Below are 27,766 nucleotides of genomic sequence, written 5' to 3'. Positions count from 1 at the left end.
CCTGCAAATTGTAACTGTTTTCAGTGCACATTTTATTGTACAGAGGTAGTTCAAGAGTACCAGGTTGCTTGGTTCAGAAGTAACTCTTTATGTATGCTGTCTGAAAACAGACAACATTTTCAAGCTGCTTGGAATAGGAAAGCAGAGATTAATACTTTTTCTCCTCTTTTTCAGGCCTGCCCTGGCAGACAATTGGTATTCCTTATCTTATCTCTACTTCAGCACACTTGGGACACTTATCACAATAGCTGTGGGAATAATTATCAGCCTCTTAACAGGTACTAGTTCCAGAGCTGTGATTTAACGTGTTTTAGATCTCTTTCAAACTGAGATGACCAGAGAGCTGCCATTGCCACAGGAAGTGCCAGCGACCCTATTGCAAACACTGTATAAAGGTTACCATCCTAACTCTCATTTCCTCCCCTCAGCACTTCTGCATCCCACTCTTGGTGTCTGCTCACAGCAAAAGTTACTTTCTAAGGAGAAAGAAGTTTCAACAGTTTTTTAATCTGAGGGGCAAAACAAACAACAACAAAAAAGTATAAGTCATCTGTCTTTCCTGTTTTATTAGATCCCAGCAGGGCCTGGAGGTTTAAGGGTTGTCCCTGAACATGGCAAGAACTCCAAGCAAGGAGATACATCCATGCCTCTAGAGGACAAAAGCAGTTTTACTTTGAGTGAGTTCAGAGCACTCAAGGGTTATTGTCTGCACCTGTACAGTGCATGCTCTTCACCACATTCCCCAAGCACGTACCTGAGAGCTGCAGACCCTGTGCATGGCTACATTAGCTGCTTTCTCAGTTTCCCTGTACTATTTACGCAAGGGGCAAAAAACAGCACCCCACAGGTAAGAGCGGGGACTTCAGCTGCAGCCCATGGCCTCGCTACTTTCACATCTAGGTGAGATGCAGAGTGCACCTGTCATCCACCTCATGCATGGCAGAAATAGCACAAAAGCAGCTGCTCTCACAGCTTTCCCCAGTATGCTCAGCCAAGTTCCTATGACAGCTCTCATCTTTAAGGCTGTTGTTAGATTTCAGACCTAGTAGTTTGACCTACAAGTATATCAGGACTATGAAACTCCAAACCCAGCAGACAGATTCACTTCCATTAGCTTCCTTGTGCCTTGCAGCTCATAAACAGAAGTTTCACTTCCATCATTTCCTGTCCTTGTGCATTTCTACAGGATTTGCTCCCCCCTTCCTTCCCATCACAAGCTCTTCCATTGCTACAGTAATGCTTATAGACAAACCAGGCCAAGATCAGGTCATCAACAGGCTATGAAGCAAAGCATGAAAACTGGGCAACTCAGTAAATCCAGATGAGAGATCCTCAGCCCAAGAAACAGAAATCCAAAAGAACTGACCCAACCACACTGTCCCTCTGCTTTTTGTGGAGCAAGATCCCATTGATTGCCTCAGGTGGCAATCAGAGCTAATTACCAGCACCTGCATCTCCTTTCTTTCCCACACAGATTCCCACCCAAGAATAGTTAATCTTCCCTGCCTTAAAAATGCCCAAACATCCCATTAACCCTCATCTTATCACCTTGGGGTTGCCTTAAATAACTCACTATAAAAAATTGCTCATGTCTCTGGAGACAGCAGTCTTGCTGACAGGGAGCTGAGGACTGGGGCTCAGGCAGCACTTGGTACCACAGCTCCTGGACTGGCAGAGTGGTCCCACATATCATTGTATGGGATTCATCCTTTTCTGATGATTGTCTCAGGTTTTTTTACACAACAAGAAATCTGAGGAGGATCTAGGAAACTCTGGAAAATGGCTAAGGCATTTCAAATAGACCTTGAGGGATCATTTTGTATTTTGAGAGGTGCAGGGTATACATCATTGTAAAGAAATGATCCCTAAGGCCTGTGATTGCTTGATGGCTTTTGCTGCATGACTCTGTCCTGCTCATCTGGCCTGGTGCCCACAGCTGGGCTCTGACATACCATTTGCATGTAGAAACCTGGCTGATTGAAACCTGCCTATTTTGCAGGAGGACTGAAGCAGAACACAGATCGTAAATTCCTGCTGACCAAGGAAGATTTCCTGTCCAACTTCTCATGGTCTAAATCTGAGACAGTAAGTGTAATTATGCATCTCTGATTTAAATCAATCTTTCCTCCTGGGGACAAAGGCAAACAGTCCCTGGCTTCTTTTTCCCACCAGGATGAATAGCACCTGATGCTGCCTGATATGACTGTCTGCTGTAAGGCAGTAGCAGAGCACAAGGCGGGTAGGAGTAAAGCTGGTGGCATAGGCAGGGAAGCTATGTTTGGTCACAGCTTGACTTCAGTGAACAACAGAGCAACAGCTGAGACAAGGGACAGTTGTTCTCCTGGTTGCTGCCAAAATACTCCCTTACTAGTTTCTTGGAAGCTGGCCCAAGGCACACTTTGGGCTCAGCAAAGCTTCCTTTGTTTGTAAACCTGTTCTCTAAAGTCTAGATTTTTTTTTTGCAACTTCTGCTACTGTTTGAGAGAAAACTTTTCTAGTCAGTGTATCTGTTTCCTAGCCTCCTCCCTAAGATATAAGAAAAATTGAGATATTATTGGGTAATAACATCCCTTAGAAGGGAGAATGTAGGGGATATTTTTTTTTTTTTTAAGTTACCTATAGATCACTTTTCAATCAGGACGCTGAACATTCAAGCTCAGCTTTCTTCAGTGCTTTTCAAGTGCTGCAGTACAGGCAAAGATCATATCTTTGAGCTGGTCCAGTTTGCAAAATGTTTTTCCTCCATGATGACAACTGCTTTTACTGTGATCTCATGTATTTCAGCTTCTGGATATGAACACCAGGGAGAGAAACAGATTTTTACAGTACTATTGTAATGCTGTTTGCCCATGTCAGGACTGGAGACCAGCTATCCAGTTATTGTCATTTACTGTCTTTAATGGGACAACGTCTGTTTTTACTACCTGGGAATTTAATCCCTGAAGTCTTTTTGGAAAAACAAACAAAAAAAACAAACAAAAACAAACCCCCAAAAAACACAAAACAAAACAAAACAAAAAAACCCCACCCACATGGAAGCTAATGTCCACAGCCATACTATTTTATGTCCGGAGTCAGAAACAAGTGACTGCCTGGTTATACAGCTAGGAGCTGGATAACAAGTGGTTGGCATCACAAATAGTGCAGAAAGTTGTTAGGAAAAAAAATCAAGGGGAACCAAGCAACTTCCTGCACATGAAGATCTCAACATCTCATTCTGTTTAACAGAGATGGAACATCAAAGCAATGATGCATGTTAATCTTCTCTTCATATCAAAGATGGGGCAAGAACCAAGGGTTGGGAGTCAATAGCTCAAGGACCTGGTGGCAACAGATCATTGGACACGAAAATAGCAATTAGAACTTTGCACACCCGAAAATACTTTAGATGCTTTGCAGGACAGAAACATTTTATGTGACAAGAACTTTTTACATGACTAGTACCTTATGCAATAAGAAACTTTCCATGCTCCTAGAAAAATAGCAGCTACTGCAATGAATAACTATTTATGCTCTGTCAGCAACCAACATGTGTTTTCCTGCAAGGCATCCTATATGTCAGGCCTGACTCTGCTTGCGTGCAGGTCAAAGAGAGGAAGACTGTTTCTTCCGCTTCACAGCATGGCCTTTGTCTTTTGTTTTTCAGCCAGAGAAAGTGGAAGTGTTGAACTGGAAACCATTTACCGTGGCAGCTGAAGGAACTGACAACCCTGCTTTCAGCCACATTGAAATGGATGTTGCAAGCAATAAGAACAAAGTCAATGGCCTTCATATATGACATGGGGCCACGTCAGCCCAGTTTTGTTCGTATAAAGCACTGTTGACATTCCTGTACCGGTTGAGTTACCAGCCCTGCTGGGGTCATGGGCAGGTGTCTGCTGAGCTTCGTGGCACTGTCACCCTTGCATGACCTTGACATCAGTCAAGAAAGGAATCAGGTCTTTCTTGCATTTCCTCACTCTCTCTCTCACTTTGGGTCTTGGTGACAGGGCTTAAGGCAATGTTTCTCTGTGAAATATTTGCCTGATATTCTTTGAGCCTCCTGGAAAATATCTGCTTTTAATCTCAGTTCACTCTCAGAGTAAATTTTTTATTTAGTAAGAGCACTGTTCCCCCAGACACGGCTGTTTTTCTGGTTTGTTTTTGGTTTTTTTTTTTTTTCTTTTTTCTTGTAAGGCATTGAAAGCATGCAGAGATTAGGGCTGCGGGACCTTATCAGATTGCAAGAAACAGTGGGTCTTTTTTTTTAGTACAGGAGGTGCATTTAATGCCTTCTGGTTCCTTTGTAGAACAGATCCTGAGAGTGCATTTATTTTGCTGGTTTTGTCATATATGTTTGTTCTTATTAAGCCACTTGTTCCCTGGTTACCTGCATCTCTTTATGCTCACTGCTGGAAGCTATAAGAGTGTCTTTGGTGATGGGTAGAGGCAGAAGTCAGTAATATTCTTCCCTTCATGGCCCGTCTCCCTCTTCTGCCCTGTCTTGCCCTTAGAGAGCTGGTTCTCATGAAGGAAATGAGCTATTTGGGCTTTTTATTCAATGCCATATAGCAGAACCACGGTAGACTTCTACTTCATGCCCAGCGTGCTGGCCTAGGACTGCTCTTGCACTGGGCTGGGCATAGTACAGCAGAGATGTTAATGCAAGAAGAGGGCACTCTTTGGTGTACTGGACAAGAGGGAAGGCTGCATCTGCAGTTGCCACTGCAATTAACTGTGGACCTGTGAGCTGAAACCTCATGTAGCCATTTGTGTTCGTGCAGTTCCTGTTGCCAGTCTGGGGATTCACATTCAAGGTTGGTCTAGATCAGGCAAGGGCATGTCGTGTGTTTTGGCAAGCAGGCAAAGTCCACGGGGCAATCGCCTGGGATGGGGAAGGGATTGCAGAGGCTATCATTTGGTGAAGGCTTTTCCAGGGCTACAGGGCACAGGATGGCTCACCCTCTGGCTGGGCTGCCAAGAGAAGCTGAACGGCACATCCACTCCAGACCACGCACTTTACTTGTGGTTTGGGAGAAGGAACACCCCCATTGCTTCCTTATCCTGTGTGCTTTCTGGTGCAGCAAGGAACCGACTCTGACCCACTGTGTTGTTTTTGTACTGCAGACCTTTTGCTATGGCTATACATGGGAGCAGAATCAAGTTGGAAAATAAAAGCCATTGCAGGAAATTCGAGCCATGAAGCTTATAAAGCAGTCATGCTTGAGAATCAAATGAAACACTGACTGCATGTCTTAAATGCTTTCTAAAAGTTATGCTGCATTTGTGCCAGGTGCTGAGCTGCTGTAACTTGGAATGTGACACACTGCTAGTTTATCTACCTTGACTGGGGCCCTTAAGCATCTAAATCAATTTATTCTGTGCCCCTGTGACAGAGGGCACTTGATGATCTACTGCATAAAAAGAACTGACAGGATCAGAAAACATTAGGAAGAAAAAAGGGGCTCCAAGGAGCAGACCTCGGCTAGAGGAGTACAGGCAAGACAGATGCTGTGTGAGCTGCCACCAGGGGCATGTCTCCATTGGCTAACCCAGTGCAGAACTACATGATGAAGACGGGTTTCTCCTCTGCCTCCTGAAGCATTGGTTTGCATGATCCCACGCAGAGTTTAGGGCCAGCCCCTTGTCTCCCATTCCACTGCTGCAGCTCTGTGACCAGGTAAGGGCCTAGAGCCACTGTGCAGAAGAGCTGTGAGAGAGCAGGATAGATCCCGTGAGTCATTTCTTGTGTCCCTATATCTAGGATCTGAGACAAACAGTAGCATCCAGAATAAAGTCTTTTGAGATTCAGGAGGGAGGTCTCTGTTCTGGGACTATCCTAATCACTCTGAGAAAACTAGTCCACTGAGTGAACGAGCTGGCTATGCTTCTGAAGCCTCAGAAGATAAGTGCAGCTGATCCAGCCTTGTGCTTTGTCTTCCTGATCCAGAAATAGATACTGCATTTTGTGCTACAGAATAGTTCTTCAGCCTTAGAGTATAACAACTTGTACTTACCAGGTACTTTCAGCTCACAGATCTGAAAAACAGTAAGTACAGGTATCTCCACTCTGCCGCAGAGTGCTGAAATGGACTGATGTGCCTCTGTGTACCTGTGCACACTAAACTGTGGACAGAGAGAACAGAAACCTGTCGCAAGCCATTGACCTGTGTGCCTGCTGGTACGGCTACAGCCCTCCCAGCACAAATGCTGGACACCCACCTGAATGTGCCTCTCAGGAGGGTGACTGATGACTGCTGTGTTAAACAGCACCAGCGTCGCCTTTGTTGCACCACTGTGTCGAGATCACTGCGCTGTAATTGATATTGCTTTAAACTGTCTTGGATGATCTGCAACATCTACCTGTTTTGGTCGTGAAGTGAAGACTAATTTTCCTAGTTATAGTTAAGATAGGTTTTTTTTTTTCTCAGTGCTTTGAATTCACATAGTTGTTTAAAATAGAGGAATCATGTAAATGACCAACTTAACTTCTGATTAAAGTCACTATTTGAGCACTGAGCAGTCATTTAACTCTAATTTTGGTATGAAGTGAAATTTTGGCCAGGGGATATCTGTTGATCCACAATCACAACTTCAAGATGAGTTGTCACTGCGGAGACTAGCTTGCTGTAAGAAGTTGAGAGACAAACATTCTTAAGCTCTGCAGATGACCCTGGCAACTACCCCATTTCCTGCTAATTAACCTCCCATCATTGCTGCAGAACTAAAAAATGACTCTTTCTGCTTTACTTTTTCTGTATGTTTCTTGGTTTAATTGGCATCACTAATTAAAACAATTAATTTTGAATAATATTTTCTCTGGAATATATACTGTCATCTGCTAGTTGGACTCTCAGTCAGGGCCTTGTCTGTGTAAAAGCAGCAAGATGATTCTTGGTGTCTCCATCACACTCCTGCACCCTGATCCTTCACCTCTGCCAGCTAAAAGCTCACCTGACAAAGAAATGCAGGATGCTCAAAGCTGATTAATTCCATGGGAGTGGGAGCACTCCACATTGTCCAAATTACATGCAGCATCTGGCAGGGTCAAGAGACAAAACAAGTAGGAACATTTAAAAAAGAACTAAAAGCACAAAAGGAAGAATATTTGACCGCATGAATACACAAAGGATCCACAGAGAGAAAGTAGTGACAGATATTGGCATTTTTTGGTCTGCATTTAAATTTGCTTCTACCTGACTGGTCTGTTTGCTTTCTGAACAAATAAGATAAACAGAAAATAACTCATGAATGCCCAACAGCAAATATTTCATATGCATAATTTATTTTAAAGTTTATTGCGTCACATTATACAAGCATTAAACATGGCTTTATGTTGATGATTTTTTTTTTTTAAATGTGAAAATTTGACATTCTTCTCCATAGGATTTTTCTATTTACAAATAAACAATCTCTCTATATACTTTATATATATATATTATATATATATGGTAAATAACATAACTCCCCTCAGAAAGATTTAAAATAAAAAAGAACTGATTTGTAAACAGGGTTTCTGTTGTAGTATTTGGTGACTTGAACGCAGATGATGTTCTATACCTAGGCTTTTTCTTTTGCCGAAGTATCCAGGTTGTTCATTTACATTTTTTGTTCTAAGATCTGTAAAACCAACATGAGACAGAATGCAAAAAACGTAGCAAACAGGCTGAAAAACAGTCCCAATATACAATTTTTTTTCCTTGGTTTTAAAAACTGGCGTGTAACTGCTCATGAAGTGCATGCTTGCTGTCAAGAGTGGTCTATGGAGGTCAATCCTATGCTGATTGCAAGATGATTTCACAGTAAGTCCTTTGATGTGTGCTGTCCTGCTTGCTATGTAAAATGTCTGTGGCATGCATTGAGGTTGCATTTTTTTCTCATTCCCTTGAAGGTAGTGCTCTTGTGGAGCTGGAATAAGTAAACAACATATAGGACGGTCACCTGGAGGTTTAAACAAAACCCATCATCAGATCAGAAATAAGGGAATGGCATAAATTTGCTAGCTATCTAGAGACCATTAAAATTCCATTTATTACTATTAGCCTATTATTTGTATTATATTTTTCTAATTAATAAAATAAATAAAAAGGGGTCATCTTTCCTGAGTGTTCTGCTATATAGATTAAAAGGACTAATGGGAAATCTATCCTGCAGACCAGCAGCTCTGTGTGGGTTGACTGGTCAACATGAAGCGACAGAAATGAACTCAAGATCTGCCCGGGAGGTCAGAGCCCCTTTCAGCATCATACTCGGCACAAGCTTGGTAAGCAGCCAGCTCGTGTTGTCATTTAGAGCAGAACGGGACACAACTTCTACCAATGTATTGTCATGAAAATGCATCATAATGTAGTTATGTTGAAAACTAGTCTCAAAAGCGATTATTATCTATCGTATTTCTGCTGCAGTTTATTTGTTTTGGCATATTATATTGCAGTGATTCCTCTGGAGTTGAAGTCAGTTTATATTTTGCTAGGTCACAGCTTAGTTCTGGGAAGTTACTGAGATGTACATGGACAAAGCTGTATCGTACTGCAGGAGTTTGCAAAGGTTCACACTCATATGGGTGTCACTGTTTTTATGCATGACTCACATCTCACTTTACTACTTAGCAAACAGTTTCTAAGCTCTTGTCATCTGTTGTTTTAGATATTAAACAGAGGGTATGCAAACTAATCCAATTGCTCAGGCGAATTTGGTCGGAATGTGATTTTGCACAGCGATCCTGCCTGAGACTGCCCAGTCTGCAAGTGCAGTACCCACCCGTAGGTGGTGGATGGTAAATACTAACCCGTCTGGCACGCGTGTATCAGAGGACGACATTGCCTGATCCTCATCCCCTGTTTACAGAGACAGAAATACCCCATTTCTCCACTGCCCACATGGGCTATGTCCACAGCTGCTGTAAGCTGAAGCAAAAAGGAAGAAGTTCACTTCCTCGTTAGGCAGGAATACACCCCATAACCATTAGTTGTGTTCCCCACTCATTTTGGCACTGAGTCAACAGAGAACAGATTAATCCTGAAATTCCTTCAGTGCTTATGTTGCCTCATGGGACCTTCAGGCTTGGGCCAGGAGCACCTGATAAATGGGACCTGCTGTGCCATTTATCCTCTTCCTGTAGGATAATGGGTCACTACTGGAGGAGGTTCCTTGCTGTGAGGAAGCAAAGTGTAGGCAGGCAGTTTCCACCCCACTCCTTCCTCAAGCCGTATTACCTTTCATGAAAACCTTCTCGCCTGCCATGGAAATAGCACAGTTCTCCCTTGCAGTGGAAAGAAGTTAATAGATTTAATTTGGCAATATGTGGTCTTGGTGCAAGTGGTCCTGATGTTTTGTGGAGCCTGAGGCATCCGTCCATAAGGTCTTGCACTGTGTGGTCTGTCCAGAAGGGCAAATTCTAGCCCTTTTGTTGAATGGTTTCTGGAAGAACTTGTAGAAACAACTTGCTGAATTTTCCTCCCTCTTAAATATCTTCAAACTAACAAGGTCACAATTCCTTAAGATTTCTGAGGAAACTATAATTTTTATGGAGCTCCAGTTATTTGGAAAAGGGCTAGGTGAATTGATCAGCTCCAGTATTTTGTATCTGGCTGTATCCTCATAGGACATAGGCTTGCTTCCACTTGGCTTCTTAAAGTCTTGGCTTTTGAACGTACTTCTTCATGTTGTGGCTGATTATGCCACTGCACGTTCTGCAAGAATTGCAGGTTATCACTTTGAGGCAAGAGGTGGTAGAGCTTTCACAACATTCAGCATTTTGGTTCATTTTGCTCCATCCAACACTTCTGCGGTCTTCAGACTTACAACTCCACTATTTTAGGTTAATGATCCAGGAATTTTTTAATTTCTTAATGCTAAAGAACATGCAAAAGGATATAGACAGTGACTCATTTTGGCCAAATCTAATGCTGCATCCTCTGTAGGATTGCTCTGCATGAAGGATTTCAAGCTATTTCATACTACAGTCTGTTGTTGTTTTATTTTTCCCCTCCACCCCTCCATAGGTAATGCAAGGATGAATAAAGAAAATGTTACAAAAGTAGAGATTCTGGATGACTGTATTCTTTTGCTCTACTGACCTTGTTCATCTGTTGGGTTTTTTTGTTTGTTTGTTTGTTTGTTTTACTTATGCAGATAGGTCTTTAAGACACAGTCTGTCTTCTGTTATGTGTATCTTACACCCTCATACACGAGGCCTCAATGTGATCTTGCAATACAAATACATGGGCAGTTCTGGGCAAGATGCCCTACCCTGATTTGTTTCCTTCAGAGACCAGACAGTCCTATAGCTGTAGAGGCACTGTTCAAATCTTTAAAACGTATTACCAACTTTTCACAGTATCATTTCCAAATAAATGACCTTACAGTCAGACACCTCTGGCCATATTTAGATGCTTTTTGATCTGTCAGCACTTTTGCACACCTAAATTTTTCAGCATTGTTAGACCAGTTGATTAGACTCATGATCAAGCATCTCCTCTTAAAATATACTTCAGTATTGTTGGAGTAATGGAAATGGTCCACATATGTGACCTTAACTCATGGTAAATGCAAGCTAACACAGCTTAGTCCACTGCGGAAGAGGGCAATGTTGCCATGCGTGTGCTGCAGGTGGTGGCTACACACATGGACAAGTAGTGCCATGTTGCTAACGCGCAGTCACTGGTTATGAAGTAGCAACTTGGTCATGAGAACGAGCCATAAGATCACTGAGTTCTGTAAAGCACTGTAAGATGTATAACTGCACTGAAGTTCAGGTTCTTGAATTTAAGTCAGGGCCTGGGAGCTTCCTGGAAAGAGTGCAGAGACTCAAGCATTGGACCAATCTGCTCTTGCTGACATTAGCTCTGGAGAAGAGTAAGCCTTGCAAGACCTCTAATTTCAAAAGGCTTATGACAATGTGCACTCTATTAAACATGGGCGCACATGCGCTACGTGCACGCAACATTGACTGACTATTCCTTTCACTGCACTCCCCACTGTAGAAAACCAGGAAATTTTTATAAACAGAATTCCTATCTTCTTTTAAGCAGTTTCTTCCTCACCCCATCATGGCCACTCATTGTGGTAAGATTTTCCATTCTTCTTCCTTTCCTTCCGCTCCTTCTGCAGACGTTCTAGTTCAGCTTCATACATCATTTCCTGAATCAGGTACTTTTCTCTCCTCATCCGATCTCTCAGATCTTTAGGGAGATCTGGGATTAAGTAGGAAATCAGGTGCTTTATGCAAAAGACAAGGTGCTGTGAAAATAAAAAAAAGGGATGAAAAATTAAAATCTTAGGAAGGAAACAAGTACTTTCTATATCTTCTGAAAACTCTCTCCTTCCAATTCACAAAAAGATGCTGTGTTAGCACTAAATCCATTACTAAATTTGAAGAAACCAAACCATGAAGTTTTTCCCTACAAAAACTCCAGCCAAAGTCAGTGGAGTATGGATAGCAGCAAAGGTTACGACCAGATGGGTTCAAATAAGGCCTCAAAACTGTTGTATGACCTGTGTGTTCAAACCCCTGAGGCTATGACTTGTCGTAAGGTTGTTTGGGCAGGGCCTGGTATTAGTGGATTGCTTTGCAGGAAGTGGAGGATCAAATGATATAGTACTTTCCTGTTGCCAGAAACCCCTTGCATCAGTATCGGAACCAATGAATTACTTATGCAAAACAAAACATTTTTTTCTTATACTGTATCTCTCATCCAAAGACATATTCTCATTAACTAAACACCACAATTAAATACAAGGTAACTGATCCTTTGTCCCTCATGTTTTAGGCATACAACAGCAAAGCTTGAGTGTGATGGGGGAGGATTGCTTGAGTGTCTTTTTTCGGTTTGGTCAAAGATGCTGCTTGGAGATCTACTCACTCCACTTGAGAGGAGGAACAGAGAAACAGAAAAATCGTCCATCTCAGAAAAGACACTCATTCTAGATTGGAAAAACAAAGGTATTTCTTCCTCAAGCAGAAAGCCTTCCTTTGAAAGCCAGTGAAAAGAAAATGTAACATGTTTTCCCATGCCATCTCATGAGAAATAAACTTGCAATACTTTAATTGCTGGGTTTTTTTGCCAAACCTAAAAAAAAGGGGGGGGGGGGGGGCAAAAAAGCTTCTTCTGTCAGTTTAGCCCGGACAAATAATTCCTTCTGCAGTGACAGGAAATACTTTTGTTTGGTTTTGAGGGAGGTCAAGGTAGCCAAAATAACCACACCCACAGTGCGGGTATCTGAGCTTACGTAGTTATTTAATTTATGAAAAAAACCTAGTTGAATCACTCATCTCTTAGCACAATCTTTTACTGTAATTGCTGTAACAATCACAACACACCCGTTGGTGTTTTCCACAAAAAAAGATGGTCATGGTTTCTGCTGTAATTACCTTTTTGATTTCACGGTTATAGTTAAGGAAACAGTTTGCAGTGCCAATGAACAGAGAGGCCCCTGCTGAGGCAGACAGCTCTGAGCCAGCCTATGGCTTTGGTTGGGGCAAAGCAAAGTCAACTCTCCTGTGCAAGTATCGGGCAGACACAAAAAACTATTCCACAGCAGGTCGCAAATTTGGCTGGGCACTGACTCGAGCAGGGCTGGTTTTTCTTGCCTTGGTGATCTTTGCCCTTATGCTGTTGTGCCTTTATGCCAGATGTGTATCAAGAAGCCAGGCTCTCCTCAGTCTTAAAATTGCTTAGGCTGACCTGCGAAAGCCATACTTGTAGTCCTTTTTGGAGACAGATACCCTGGCTCTCAGTACCGACAGCCTAAGAAATGAGGAGATCAAGCCCAGCAGGCCTCTACCAAATCTTTCTTTCTTCCTTCCTTTCTTTCTCTTAAAGTTTCCCTGAGTGTGGCAGAGATGATGGAAGAGCCAATCTCTTTAGGACCAACCTCTAATGAGTTAGCCCTGTGTGGAAAGCCCAACCTGCAGTGCCATATTCCTGCTTTATCTGGGAAGGGCTGAAAACGACAATCAGGGGGAATTCACTGCAGACCTCGGGCTTCTGCTGAGCCACCAAGACATCCCTATGCAAGAAATATTCTAGAAAATGTTTCCCCTTCACCTTTCCTCTAATTCAAATGCTTCTGTTCTGTGATCCAAAGAGGTGTTTCGAAAGCTCAGTTCAGAATGAATTTACACAGTAATGTGAGTCAGAAATGCAGTATGTGCTCATGAACATTATGCCAATAATTTATGGTGATTACAGCTTCCATATCTGTGTTGGATGCCCTGTTGCTATGATTTCAGAGCAGAGGATTGAGTAAAGAGTTTTTAAAAATTGTTTGTTCCCTGTTTGGCTTATTCACAGTGTAAAAAGCATTTCAAACTGCTTGTGCTGGAGAGATGCTGAGCCCCTGGTTTCTGGCAGGGATATTGCAGGCATCTGAAATTCAGGCCTTAAGAGCTGCATTTTGTTTTGTAAATGATCTTATCCTATTTATCTACCCTCCTGTTTCTCTTTTTCAAAATCAGCATGGGAATACCAGTCATGTACAGTTGGTATTATCTTCTCTGGTTTGTCTTAAAGATTTCTGAGATACTGACAGTAAGTACTAAATATTATGAACACTGGCAAAGGTATTGAATACTTTTCATCATCATCATCTTTATGATGTTAATCATTCTGGGGAAATGAATGGTATTGAAAAATAGAGAAAAAAGCTAGATGTGTAAATACTGTAACTTAAACTATCTTCATTTTTTCAGTTGTTCAGATTCCATCTTTTCTTCTCATGTTCCTTCCCCCCTTCCTCACACAGTAGTCAGCATGCAGCTCCCCAGCCTAGCCAGGATACAAATGCCAAAACTCAGAAAGTAAATAAAAGATTCATTTACTTCCCCTCTTTGAAAGCCACTGTTAACAATTTTCAGAAAGTGCTGCATTCCCCTTTTTGTTAGAACCTAAATACCTGTGACTATTCAGACAACAGATCTGAGTATACAAGGCACAATATACATAGCAGAAACTAACACAAAAAGCTCAACAGCTGCCATCATAGATCAGCCCAATGAAAAAACTTCAATGGGAAATTTGTTTCATTTTGCTGTTTTTGTTAAAACAGAGAAACAAACACACTTGCCACCTGAATGGTCACTGACCTCAAACACAATAATGAAAGCCAACCGCGCTGCTAAGACATGCCAGAACTGCAGCGTGTAACCGTAGGGCACTGGGGAGTGAGGAGGGTCTCGGTAGTCCCTGTACCTGAAAGACAAGCAGAGTACGGTAGTTAGCAAGCTCCTGCCCTGCTGCCTGGGAGGAAGGCAAAACCAAGACCCGGCTGCTCTTGATCAATGCATTTTCTGCACCAGAATGATCTCAGTTCAGCCTGTATAAGTTACCACAACACTGCTTGATTCTTAGGCTGGGCCTACACCAGTGTTTCATTTCAGATCAGCAAGTGTCCTGATCACCTCCACTTGCCACGCTTTGGTTCACCCAAATGGGTTTACTTTCAGATGAAACCTAACAGTAAGATGCACTCCAGGAGTGCACTTCATGCTCCAGCTGCTAATGGAACGTCAGAGCAAAGGACCAGGCCAGTGCCTGCGTGGAGCCAAACTGCTGAAGCAAATACAGAGGATGTTGGGTGCTCAGCACCAGCGGTTTGACCCTACAGCAGGTCCCTTGACAGCGCAATGTGTGCCTTGCAGGCACCTCCTCAGAATGTGGAGCAGGGTGGGATGCTCTGCTGTTTTGAGGGCCACTTTCTTCCCACTACAAGTTAATTTTAAAACCATAAATGCCTTCAATTTTGTCAGCCTGACAGTCCTCCCAAAATCCATATAAAACTGCCTCATGGGCTCCATCTGGCCCTTGGTCAATTGCTTGGCTATCCCCGGTGTAAAGCATGACTCACTCTGACTTTAGTGGAGCCAGAACTGCACCTCTTGGTATACCAAGAGGGCAAGGGCTATGTAAGAAAGGGATCTAGTTCCTTGTTTCACAGAATGTTTCTTTAAAGACTTTAGATCTGAATAAAGTAGAGATATCTATTGGGGAAGCTGGATCCAGGGAGACTGCAAAACTACATTAACAAATCACAAATCTGTTTATATGTCACACATTCTGGAGTCTGTTTCTACTAGTAGTATGTTAATTCCAAAATACTATTGCAGAAAATTTAAAAGTAGTGTAAAAATTGTTTTCTCCTTAATCTATTTCCTAGATGGGTCAGAAAACCCGTTATAAAAAATATTGAAAATACCATAATACACTTCACCTTGGCCTCTAAGTTAGTTTTAAGAAACTAAAGCAAACTCAGATGAGCAAAAGAAATAAACAGTTATTTCATATCTATGATAATCCACATTACTCCCTGAAGGTTCACCTTCATAGATTGCAGAGGGTGCTACACAAAATGAAATAAACTGTGTCTTGACATCTTAGTCAACAACAAACCTCTCTTAAATTGCAGTATCTCTTAAAACTGAGATATCTTCCCTTCTGCAAGCAGCGTGCTGAATTCATAGTTCAGGATGTTTTACAATATCCTAAGGATCCTGAAAACAGAAGTCCCTGGACCAAGTCCCAAGTTAGTAGAATATGTCTCCTTTTTGTACTTGCTAGGAACCAAGCACTACACGTGAAGAAATGGGGAAACCTTTTCTAAACAACCAGAATAGCATGGCACCACCCGGGTTCCAGATGAGCAGAAGTTAACTGAGTATGGCCACTGTTTTTTGTTCAGATGGACTGCCTTCCTGAAAAAATGCCTACATTATCGCACAGTAAAACTTAATATTTCCTTATCTCACTATCAATATCTGGCTTGAAGCACAATTAAAATGACTGATGTTTTAGCAGAATTTAGGTGGCTTAAGTAGCTGATAAACTCCGCTAAAGAAAGTAAGATGTTGTTCGTTTTCTTTCAAGGGTAGATGTACATAACAATTCAGTGTCCCCCAAAAGAAGAGATTTATCTTCTGGAGCTTTGTGGCACTAATTTTAATAGTGTTCTGTTTATGGGATATTGAGAGGACAACTTCTATTGATGGGATTTCCACCATTGGCTTTAAGTAGCAGCAACCTCATGCTTGAAGTCAAGGAAGAAAGGAATTAAAGAGGGGGAAGAGAATGTTCAGAATTACAAAACATTATTAAATGGTGCTATGGCAAACAATGTGGAATGAAGTATTCTCAAAGTGGACCTGCTCCAGATAAAAGGTTATCTATGGATTCAGCATTGGGATGTTCTTTCTGCCAAATAAGTTGCAATGGTCTTAAGTATCAGTGAAATGAAAACATTAATGCCCCCTGCCCAGTTCACTCGAACTTACTAATAAAAAATGCCTCAATATCACAAAGTATCACTGACTTTTGCCGTATCACAGAATATTTTTTTTTCTTTCGGCACTCATGAAAGGATATTTTAATTATTCACAGTGAAAAATACTGAGACTAAGTGTATCTGCAGCTACCAGGACTCATGCTTATAAACCAATGTTGCAATAAAAAAATGGTAGCTGTATTTGTTGCTTGGTATTTTTGTTTGGGACCCCATTTAAGATCTTTATGTAGATCCTTGATTCTTTAGACCATTAAAATCAATCAGGTGCAAATCTGTCATTACAGACTAGTCTCAGACTGCTGTTTTCCCAATCTGTTGGCTGAAGCCAAAGATATAAAGATAACTAACTGCTCATTTTATTTTGACTCAAACCACAGGTATGTGATTATTACTAATAATTACACCTGTAAGCAATGACAGAAAGGTATTAACCATTCAGCAGTTAGGAAGTGCTGGATTTGAGGTTTCGTAAAGGTAGCTTAGGATAAACCCTAATGACCTGTGAAATAACTCAGTCTGGTCACTTCTTGTGCAACCTTGACTTCCTTGTGCACGTGCTATGATATAATCTGATAACAGTGTCATCTTACTGATACATAAGTAACTGGTCACCTGTTACTGGCCCTTTAATACCATATATCTCCATGATGGTTGTGTCTGATTCAAGCCATGACACCATACAAATCCTGCAATAGGAACACCTGCCAGATATCCACTTTTCAGCTTATCCTGTATCTAAGGAAGGAATAATGCAAGTAACAGCCAAGCAGTACCACGAGCATGTCCCTGAATAGCACAGTTAATTCTTTCCATAAATATTCTTTAAGTTCTGAAAACTAGTTCCAACCCCAAGTTTATCATGATGCTTCTTCCTTGCAATGTCTTAGAGCAGAGAGGTACTTTCTTCAGATACTTACCTGCAATATTTTAATGGTGACCCAGAGAATTCGCTTCCATTTGATGTTGGCTCTGAACGGTTTTCAAAGTCAGACACCAGAAATACTGATAAACTGGCATTAACATAGCCAACCATACACCTGGAGGGGAAAAAATCCTGTAGTCAGGACACAGCAAGGTTTTTCCATTAACTGTTGTACCCAGGAGAATGTTCTCTGGGTTTTATGAAATCCACAGTATAACTGTGATGCTTATTAATATTTGAAAGGGATGTTGAGGCAATATAAAAGAAATGCTTAAGTAGGTCAGATGGACAATAAAAGTGAAGCAATGGTACATTTCTATGGGAAAAGAAATGGTGAAGACTGGGACTGCTACTTTTGAAAAGTTACCTAAAAGGTGACACAATAGAGGCAGAGAAAATAATGAGTAGCACTAGGAAGATAATCAGAACATTCCCGCTGTTACCCTCATGATACTAGCACAAAAGGACATTAAATCAGATGGAAAGGCAATACACGTAAAACAGCTTTTTACAAAATGTCCAGTCGATCAGAGGAACTCAGTACTAAAAGATCGCAGGGTGGCTGAGCACTGGGAGGGTCAGGCAGAGTTTGGAGACCACTGAGTTGGAGAATGTACATCACCTGACGAAGGACTGTGGGAGTCACAAGAAGGCTCATGGTTGGTGTTCATAAAGCTGAGGAGAGATATGTCAGGTATATTGTGCTGGTCACCCTGCACTGCCCAAGCACAGGTAAGTCTAGGCTCACTGCAGCTTAGTGCAGAGTATACTGTACAGTAAGAGTTGGGGATTTTTTAAACTATGGATTTACAATTTCCTGGAAGAATTACTTTTAAATACCATCTGGTTTTATCTCAAAATCTCCATACTGATTGGATTTGGAATGTAATTTAATTACAATATTTTTCCAGTATCACTGGGTGTCATACAGATCTAATACCTACAGATTCTTTTGGAAAGAAAAAAGCACCTCTCATTTAAGTTATTCAATAGCAGATGTTCTTGACTCCTTAATTTGAGAAAATACCATATTCGTGTGGATTTTCGAAGAGTTTCCTGCTTTTGTAACAGCACTTATTAATAACAGTATCCAGAATGCTGACATAAATAGTTTTTATCCAAGTTGGTGCCTTCAAAGGGTTAATATCTGATGGTTTCATCTGCAAAATTCACTCAGAAAAGCAGCAAAGGTGTGAAAACACTGTACAAGAGATTTGTGAAAAGATGATAAGAGCTTCCTCTGTGAGCCAAGCTACTTCCACTAGTTTCAAAGTGAGTCATATTTCAAAGTTTTCAAAATGAGTCATATTTGAGTCTTCAAAAAAAAAAAAATTTCTAAAGGTGTTGTTTTTTCATGCGTGGTGGTCCTGCGAAAATCAGTAGCAAGGAAAGTTGCTGACAGTGCCACAACGTCCCGTGGATCTTCATAATGGCACAAGCAGAGGCCCCTGCTCAGGAAGAGCTGGCACCGGACCAAACACTTTACCCGTGAAGGGACTTTAACTCTTTCTGAAAATAAATGGAACATTTCCCCTGGCACCTACTAAAATGCCAGACACCTCGCAGGACAGCAAGTTAGCAGCGCTGCTAATCAGGAGCTGCCACACCAGCCGCCCTTCTTCCGTCAGTTTGATTAAACAGTATTGACAACCCAAAGACGGCAAAACAGCAGCAACAGGAGAACTCGCTTTCTGTAGCAGGGAAGAAAAATCAATCTGCCATATGTCTAATAGCAGAATGTAAGCTCTCTGTCACTGTCTACTGTTTAGCTTGTGTTTCTTTGAACAGTAGGGTCCTTGCTAATGGAGCTGCCAGGAGATAATTTGCAAACTGTGTCTGTTTGTGTTCAGCTGGATTCGATGGCCTTGCCCAAGTCCAGGAGCCTGTTGCCATGTAGCAGCTATACTCATACTTGCTGGCAGTATGCACAAGCTAATGTAATCTCAGTGTTTAGCAACACTGAAAGAAAATCCACTTAGGCAGCAGGGATTCAGTTCACAAATATCTCCTGAAAGATTTAATCTAAAGACTCTAGTTTTAGAAGAAAAATAAATTACTTTGCTCTGTAAGTATATCTTGATTTATTAGTTGGGAATTGCTTCCTCTTGTTAGACGCTACTTTTTTTTGAGCAATACATGCTGAATACTACATCAGGAAAAGAAGCCTAGTGAGTAAGTTTAAAATGCTCATTAAATCTGTAACTGATAAATATCAGCATTGCTTCAGAATGAAAAGAGGGTTATATCCATGTACAACAGCTGGGAAGTGCAGCTTGTGGAGCATACTGTTACACACACCAAATCTCTGTAACAGCTCTGCCATGTTTTCCTTGAATTAACATCATCAATTATAGTCACTCAGCAACCCATTCTGTGAATATGCAAAGTATCAATATCTATGGCTGATATCTGTTACCTAAGCACAAGCAATAAATTTGGGTTAGTGGAATCAGAACATACACAGACAGTACTGCTGTATCTGTTCAAGTAGTAAGTGATTTTCATGCGCATCTGTTTTCCCAAAGAAAAGCTTACTTTTGTCCAGCTTCTCCTTGGCCAGCACAAGGTCCATATTTGTAAGCATAAACAAGGCGAGGGATGAAATCTGATGTCACAGCTATAACAAATGCATTTGTGATGACAGAAAGAATTCCAATGCCTTCCAGGATCCCGTACCAGATTCCTGTTCAACAAGGAGAGTATGTTAGCTCCAGGAAAAACAATAACGAAAGTACCTGAGATACTGCGTGCTCTGAAACAGTTGTCCCCACCGCCCAAGGTCTTTTCATGTAGTTTCTATCCTAGAGTCACTGCGTAAAAATAATTTTTCTTATTGAACAGCAGGACCTTAGTGGGAAAGATTTCTGTTCCCACTGGGTGGGAATTTTGTTTATCTTGCAAATAATCTCAAGGAAGCCGCAAAAATGCTCATGGAGGCCTTGGCTCCACCAAGCCACATAACCACCTGGGCAGCTTTCAGAAATGCTGTAAGCCTCCCTGCTTATGATGACAGCTATCCAGCCCTTGAGGAGGGTCTGCCAGGGCAGCCATGAATGTATGCAGTCCATGATCTGCCTGTCACAGGGGCCTTGTGTGTAACTCGTGCACAGCTGGTCAGCATGTACCTATCGGCATCAAAATCTTCATGACATGCTAATGCTACAGAATGGCACACAGCCCCTACGCATCACCTGGGCTTTTGGCCCATCCGCAGCAGTCTGACAGATCCTGTCGTACAGGCACACCGCAAGTCTGGTCATGAGGACCATCACTGAGAACCACACCAAAGGAAGGTTTGACATACCTGTTGATTTTAATGAGGCGTCAAGCTGTCCCTGAAAAATTTGCTGAATAGGGAGTGAATGCAACTTATTTTGAGAAATCACACCTGAACTGGCCTGGAAAAAAAATAATCTATTTTTCTGTGCTTTTATTATTTACGTTATATAATGTTCTTTCAGGAATATGCCTGCAGTGTATGCTGTGTACTGGCTGATGTCCAGGCTTGTACCTGAACTCATAGATCCACACTGTTCACATACAAAGCTTTACTCAGACACAGCCTTTAGGTACATGGTAGACTATTCTGAGAGCACAAAGCCTAGGCTGCTGGTATTTCATGGTGTGGGCTACTGGTTTTTGCAGCAAGGTATCCTATTTACCCCTCCGAACACACCAGGGGGATTCAGCATTGGGCAGAGGACTTTGTTTTGCAGAGTCCTTCCTAAAGGCGTTCTGCTTTTGCACACTGCAAGGACAGAAGAGATTTATAGTCAAAATACTTTTGAAGAGCCCTTTGCAGTAGTGTGTTGCTGGGTGACCTCAAAGTTATGTGAACCTTGTGTTGAGCAATGCAGGTGTGCCTCACTGTGAACAAGTTCTCTCTTGGGATCTAGACCCACCCTGTGTGACCCACCAGAGACCCAGTGGGCCTAGCCCCTGAGTCACAGGGGAGCTTGGTTTTGGCCAGGTAAATATAAAACACACAGTTCCCTTACAGTATGGTGGCCGCTTTAATTTGACTTTCATGTTTCAGCTGCTCGGTCTGTTTATTACATTCAAATTGGGCAGCAGCATGTGTTCACACAGTGTGTCTGCCACAAGGAAAAACCTGCGGAGAACACTGATCACTTCATTAAAACATCCTGGCTGTTAAGTCACCCAGAAAATCATTAAAAGACATTTTCCAATATAGACTATTAATTTCATAAGTAGATCGGCATCAGATGCTTGAAGTTTTTTGGAACAATCAAATTGTGTGTTGTTAATGGGGAAGTTGACTGAAAATACCTTAATCTGCTCTTACTTGAAGTGGTCAATGCTTTGCCTTAAAAATAACACACACGCATAACAAACACACATGCAAAGAGCTCACCTATATCTTTGGCTCTTGAAGCTAAAGGTCTTCTCCACTGGGTAACAAATTTGTATGCATCAAGCCGAATTTCAATGATATTGTTAAGTAAGGCCAGAAGCGGTGCCAGTGGAAAAGCTGCCACAAAAATGGTTGTGAACCCAAACTGAAGAACTAGGAAAAAAAAAGAAAGATCATAGTATAACTGTTAAGGTCTAATCCCAAGGTCTAAGATACCAAATAATATATTCATACCAACGTTATGCATAAATATACAAACATTTCTTCTCATGCCATACTATACAACAGTCTAGTGACACTTGTACAGCAATTCCTTGCCAAAAGTTCAGAGCAAGGATGACAGGAACGAATGCACATTTGTCCCCAGGATGGACAGCAACATCTAGATTTTGTAATTTGGAGTGAAGTTTGAAGGTGGACAAACTGTGCTTTTAGAAAGGGACATTTTTACTCCAGCATCAACTAGGATCTCTCAATACCTGCAAAGATTAGGGTTGACTACATTCCTTTTCATAGTACACATGGGCAGCACTTTGAAAATTTGTGTAAGTTTCTAGAGGCAGGTTTTCAGACTGCCAAATTTCCCATTAATTTGAAAAGAATTGTGTGAGGGAGAAAAGGAAAAAAAAACCCAATCATGACATACACAGTTCAGTCACATAGGGCAAAAGTTCTTGACCTTGAACATTTCTTCAAGCAGTTATCGTCCCCTCTCCCTCCTCTGGATAGAGCAACGCCTTTTGGCAGCAAGCTACTTGGTAAATGTGAGATAGTAAATGATGGTGAACTTTAAACATAAACAAGCATGCAGCTCTGTAGCACGCAATTTAAAAATGAAAGCCCAAAGGCACTTCCTTTAGTAAATAACAGCAAAGTTCTTCAGAACTGTAAGCAGGGGAAGAGGTGGGCTCTGGTTTGGAAAACAACCTCCCTCACACAAAGCCGGAATAAGTGTTTCATAGATGTGAGGTTAACGAACAGCAGCGGTGTGGTTAGCTATACTGGTCTGGTTTGGTTCTTACAAACTCACTCCCATTCCTCACCTGACCTGTGAGAATGAAAACCATTCTGCAGCCTCTTTAGCTTCACACAGCCATAATTAAAAGAATATACCAGCCCACATCAACATAAAAGCAACAATATTAAAATCTAGTGAAAGAGAGAGAACTAAGGTCAGAGCCATACTCATTTCTAGGTATTCGTCAAAGAGTCCATAAGCATTCATAGGCTGCAGATTGTAGTCCTTTTCCCACTGTGGGAAGCTTGTTTTTCTCTGTGTGCCATACTCTTGCCGTAGTTTTCTCCTGGTCCACCAGTTTTGGATTAGCCTACATTTTCAAGTAAGTTAAAGAAACAAGGTAAATAACATTAGTGGCTATTTATCACAAAATTAGAAGAGGCTAAGTGTGCACAACATACCTTGCAAAATTAATTTCCCAATGCAGGGGAAAACAGAGCATTAGTAATACATGTGGCTGATGACACGGTGTAATACGTATGAAAACAGCTATGGCTGATGTGCTGTAATCCAGGCCTAGATGTTGTTAAAATGGTGGAGGGATTTTGACATTTTTTCATTATTTATTCACCTTTTTTTTCTCTACACAGGATGGCAAATCCCACTTCAGGGTCTGCTTATGTGGCAGAATGCAATGCTGCGTGGACATAGTTGAGGTCTAATTGCGAAATCAGCAAATTGAGTGCTAATGCTGCTTGATACCTTCCTGTGTGCAGGCCGACATCTCTACATGGCTCTACAGGGTGCAGGGTAACAGTCCCCGGGCAATCCGAGAAGGGAGGAAACCTTGAATGGTGTCTGCAGTCAAACACTCAGAGGAACAAAAGGCGGAAAGAAGTGTGTGGACTACTTACTACGCGTGGTGGCCAAGAGGTGGAAGGCTGACATGAGTGCTATCTCCATGGCAAGAAGTGGGGGAGCTGGGCTGGACTTCAGGGGGGAGATATTTTTCCTGAAGAAATGCATGGGTAGAGGCACCGTGGGAGGCACTAAGCCAGAAGAGAAATGAGTGCTCACATCTGAAATAAACACCTTTGCCTCCCCAGGCTAGGGAGTTGCACTGGTTTGGCCAACAAAGGACTAGAGTTACAGCTAGAAAAAAAAAACCCAAACCAAAACATGACAGAGATTTTCTCCATAAGTTGTGGTTGGCCCCTTCATCTCAGCAAGATAGAAGGTGATGGCTCACCCAAATAATTCAATCCTTTCCCTGACTGTGCTTTACTTCTTGCATTCATAGTGACCTGGTCTGGTCTCTCTGTGAATGGTAGGTAAATGGCCATTGGATTTGGATAAGGGTTTGGCCAATTGCTTGTTTTCTTAAAGCTTAGAGATGATTTTTCCATTCAGGCCATTTACCAGAGAGATTATAGCTTTTCCTGTCTTTCTTAAAGAAGAGGAGGTATAATATGAGTGTAGGATATTAAAATCTAGAGTTCAGAAGTGCAAGAAAAAAATATTTAGAAATACAAGTGTGGACTTCAAGCCAAAATTTGGAAGTACAAGTAAATATTAAAATATTTGGGTTTGGCAGCTTGCAGCCAGTCACTAGTGTGTAAAAAGGCTAAAAAGGCTTTTCCTGTGAATGCCTATGGTTGTGATTGATGGATTGTGGGACGGTTAAGGGCACATCTTTTGCAGTCCACAGCACCCTTTGGGATTTCATATCACCTGTCCTGCCCACGAGAAAATGAGAGGGCTGAGAACTGAATTCCTGCAAAGGCAGCAAATCAAGGGGTGAAGTGGGTGGGACACCAATATTTGGAGACAGATCCCAGTTAAGTTCTTCCTTTGTGAGAGGGAAAACCCGTAACCAGTGTTACTAATATTGAAGACTCCTAGTAAAATTCAGAGATGTCTTTTTCTGATTTCTATATGAGCAAAATCTGAGCCATGCAATGTAATGTGGTTTTAATATGGATGTATGTTCTTCCTCCAGGAAAAATATCAATTTGAAATTGCAGTTTCCCACCTCTAAATGAAACAATAATTTATACTTTGTTTCTTAGTTATTGCAAATATATCTATGCAGGAGAGGAGAACTAACGCACGCTTCCACAGGTTTCGAGGTGGTGGTTGAATGAAGCAGAAGCACAACTCTGACATGCCAGTATTTGTATGAAAACACGTAACCACTAAACAATCAACACTCTAGCACACAGCTTATGGCCTCTCTTTGATATCTTTGCGACCCAGTTTTTGACTCTCAGGCAGAAATTTCAGAAGACAAGCCAACGCCACATTTATCAGTGAGTGGTGATGGCAGGCGCTGGGGTTCCCATCACCAAAGAAGAGCCAGAGGCCCGAGCGCCATTTCTTTCTCACCCTGCATGCCTCTGCAGTCGCTGTGGGACCACACACCAGCGCAAGAGCTGGGCTGCCACTCTGAAATGATGAAAAAAAGGAGCCTCCAAAACAGACTGCTGTGGTTCCTCCCCCAGGCCTATTTTATGCAGAAATATTCCATAGGTGGAGGTCCAATGATGTTCTACTACAGACTCCTACTCCAAATCCTCTGGCCATCCACAGGGTGTTGGTTCAAATCATGCTTTTAGCAGAAATGATCATGGGTTTTTTTCCCACAAAAAAAGGAAATGTACTTGCCTGCAGCATTTCAGGGCTAGGAGGTGGAGTTAAAGGTCTGGAGAGCAAATACATTTTTCATCTGAATGAGCTGAAGCATCTCACATTGTTGTGACTGAGTGTTTTGTGTTCTAATTTTCATTGTGACTCTAAAGTGAAGGGACTGACTTTACGTGAAGTAGCTTATTCCTATTAAATCACTTGTTCTTAAACAATCTCCTCCTATCTCCTTCAGTCACCTTCTTTAATCCCCTTTTGTGCTCTTTATTAGGTTTTGAAATCCCTATTAATAGGTACCAGAAAGATCTAATGAAAACTGACAAAAGAGGCAGGGAGTGGAAAGAGAAGGATCAATACTGCTGCTGCTCTTCTCCCCTTCCCATCCCAGCTAATTCCTCCAGCCCTAAGAGCTGCAAAATCCTGGTGAGCAGCGCTAGGCGCAAACCCAGGAAGACAGAGAGAATAGCAAGCTTTGAGTACCTCTATCGCCAATTACTCCGTGCATTTAAATAATTTACTCCATTCTCATTACAGCTAGATGTGAGGAGAACTGAGGCTGCCTGAAATCACTGCTGTGACACGTTTCTGCAGTTCAGGGGCCGAACTCTGCACTAGCTCTGCTGTGGATCCTGCAGTGAAGCAAATCCCTCTGAATTTTGCAAGGGCAAACTTTCTGAGAATGTCAGCTCTCTCTTATATTTTTACACTTGCTAATTTCCCTTGATGACCTGCCTCACTGTCTCTAGCATCAACTGTCTATATTAATCATATTAAACATGCTCATTAAATACTAATCAATAAGAAAAGGACCAATAGGAAATGAGTAATTGTCAACCTTTTTAGCTAGGGCACAGCTCCATAATACCCCAAAGATCACAGGGGAATTTGCCTATATACCAGTCAGTACCTTTTTCTGTCTCTGGGAATGTATATGCCAGCAGTGCATTTTTTCCAGCTCATACCTGCCCTTTCAGGCCTCTTTTATCACCCAGCAAGGAGAAATCCAATTTAGAACTTACCATCCTAGCTAAAAAATGATGCATATAATATTTCCTGTGTAAGGAATACAGCGGTCCTACAATTATTTTTAAGGAGTTTTAAAACATGGAATACAATTTCATGAAATCAAGCACTTCCCATATATTATTTATCTGTTAATATTTATATTACACTTTCGCTTCTGCAAACTATGTTCAATGTGGAAAAAAACCCCAAACATCATCTATCTCTATGTGTCTGGAAATCTGCCTTAAGAGTTCTGTATCCTAGGGGGGGATTTTCTATTGTAACAATTACTGTATCTTGCTTTTATGTAACTAGTCATAAGGAAAGCATAGACTTAGTATTCTTCTGTGACCTATGGAAGCATAGGCATTATATTTACTTACGGGTAGCCCAGTTCCATGAAATTATTCCAGGTCTGCTTTAGCACCATTATAATACCCATTTGCATACAGAGATCAATAAGGCATCCACTAGGGTGGCACTACAGAAAAAAAGAAACAAAAGGTTAAGCAGAAATAATACTGAGGTTTAAAGCATTTCTTAGAGACTAGAAATGGACATTAGATAATTTACTTAAAGGAAATTAAATGCCATGCTCTTTATTTTTTTAAAAATATATAAACTCATGGGAACATATGAGACTGTATCATACTGTGAGACTTTTAAGCCTATCATCTAATCCTCTGCAGAGGGCAGAATCAGCTGAAACCAATGCAGTTTTCATATTGGTGCTTCTAATATGTTGTGCGAGTGTGCGTGGGACAGAGGCAAAGGCTACCAAGTTTCTTCAATGATTTCAATAGTTTTTGGGGAGGTTGACTGTGCATCAAGTCAAAGAATGAAGAGAAAATTCTTCCTGGCTGCAGAGGCAAACAGTTTATGCTGAGAGGATAGACTGTTTATCCGCTCCTATTTAATGCATATGACTGACTGGACCATTCAAAGTTATTCTCTTCTTGAAGAACTAAAAATCTCTAACTGTCAAACAGCAGTTCTTAGTGTCTCTTGCTGAGTGCTTGCTTGCTTTAGCAGTGGCTCCAGACCTTGAAGAAGTGGTCCTGCTTTTGGGAGAGATGCTCAGGTAATACAAATTTAGGTAATTCCACAATTTTTCATCTGGTATTGGAAGAAACAGAAAAGGAGCAAAAAATTTCTGCCCTCAAACAGCACTTTACACAATTGACTTTGCAGATCCAAACAGTGGAGTCCAAACTGTATTGTTAAATCCTGGGTATTATGGATAAGTCAAACAGATTACTGTCATAGAACTGGCACTATTTCTCTTTAACTTTTAGGGGGAAAAATTAGTTATGACCTGTAACAAGATGTGATATGAATTTCTTATACACACTGCATTATACAGTGCTCAGAACTTGGGTCCCTGCTGAGGTTTCTGTTGACCTCATTCAGCTTCTCTTTAGATTAACAGTGTGGCAGGTATTTTTTTTTTTTAAATTAACTTCTCTAGCATTATTATTAAATCATCATCCTTCTGGTTTTAGGAATCAGTCACATAAGGCAATATAAACTGAGAGAGGTAGGTGCAGTATTAATGAAGTAGCAGTGATGTTACAACCATAACGTAACTAATACATAAATTGTGGTC

At 41.4% G+C, this 27,766-nt stretch overlaps 2 protein-coding genes across 6 annotated transcripts in view; one reads left to right on the top strand and one right to left on the bottom strand.

Annotated features, from left to right (window-relative positions):
- SLC5A8 (solute carrier family 5 member 8) overlaps positions 1 to 6,787 on the top strand; it is a 29,121-nt gene extending 22,334 nt beyond the window's left edge. Inside the window, exons 13-15 of the mRNA XM_054847859.1 lie at positions 175 to 278; positions 2,000 to 2,085; positions 3,647 to 6,787. Coding sequence (XP_054703834.1) covers positions 175 to 278; positions 2,000 to 2,085; positions 3,647 to 3,778 — 322 coding nt within the window. The 3' untranslated portion in view covers positions 3,779 to 6,787. The remainder of the gene's footprint in view (positions 1 to 174; positions 279 to 1,999; positions 2,086 to 3,646) is intronic.
- A 759-nt stretch (positions 6,788 to 7,546) lies between these two features.
- ANO4 (anoctamin 4) overlaps positions 7,547 to 27,766 on the bottom strand; it is a 197,538-nt gene continuing 177,318 nt past the window's right edge. For 4 of the 5 annotated variants that reach the window (XM_054847835.1, XM_054847846.1, XM_054847809.1 and 1 more), the window contains 8 exons: positions 26,544 to 26,641; positions 22,740 to 22,882; positions 21,555 to 21,707; positions 19,715 to 19,862; positions 17,175 to 17,294; positions 14,066 to 14,171; positions 11,025 to 11,220; positions 7,547 to 7,920 (listed from right to left, as the gene is read on the bottom strand). In XM_054847835.1, coding sequence (XP_054703810.1) covers positions 11,029 to 11,220; positions 14,066 to 14,171; positions 17,175 to 17,294; positions 19,715 to 19,862; positions 21,555 to 21,707; positions 22,740 to 22,882; positions 26,544 to 26,641 — 960 coding nt within the window. In that variant the 3' untranslated portion in view covers positions 7,547 to 7,920; positions 11,025 to 11,028. The remainder of the gene's footprint in view (positions 7,921 to 11,024; positions 11,221 to 14,065; positions 14,172 to 17,174; positions 17,295 to 19,714; positions 19,863 to 21,554; positions 21,708 to 22,739; positions 22,883 to 26,543; positions 26,642 to 27,766) is intronic. The other variant, XM_054847818.1, reaches the window with a different exon arrangement.

This window comes from Grus americana, chromosome 1 (genome assembly GCF_028858705.1).
Source record: "Grus americana isolate bGruAme1 chromosome 1, bGruAme1.mat, whole genome shotgun sequence".
NCBI lineage: Eukaryota > Metazoa > Chordata > Aves > Gruiformes > Gruidae > Grus > Grus americana.
Note: the sequence above shows the minus strand (reverse complement) of the source record. Positions and strands in the feature narration are given on the sequence as shown.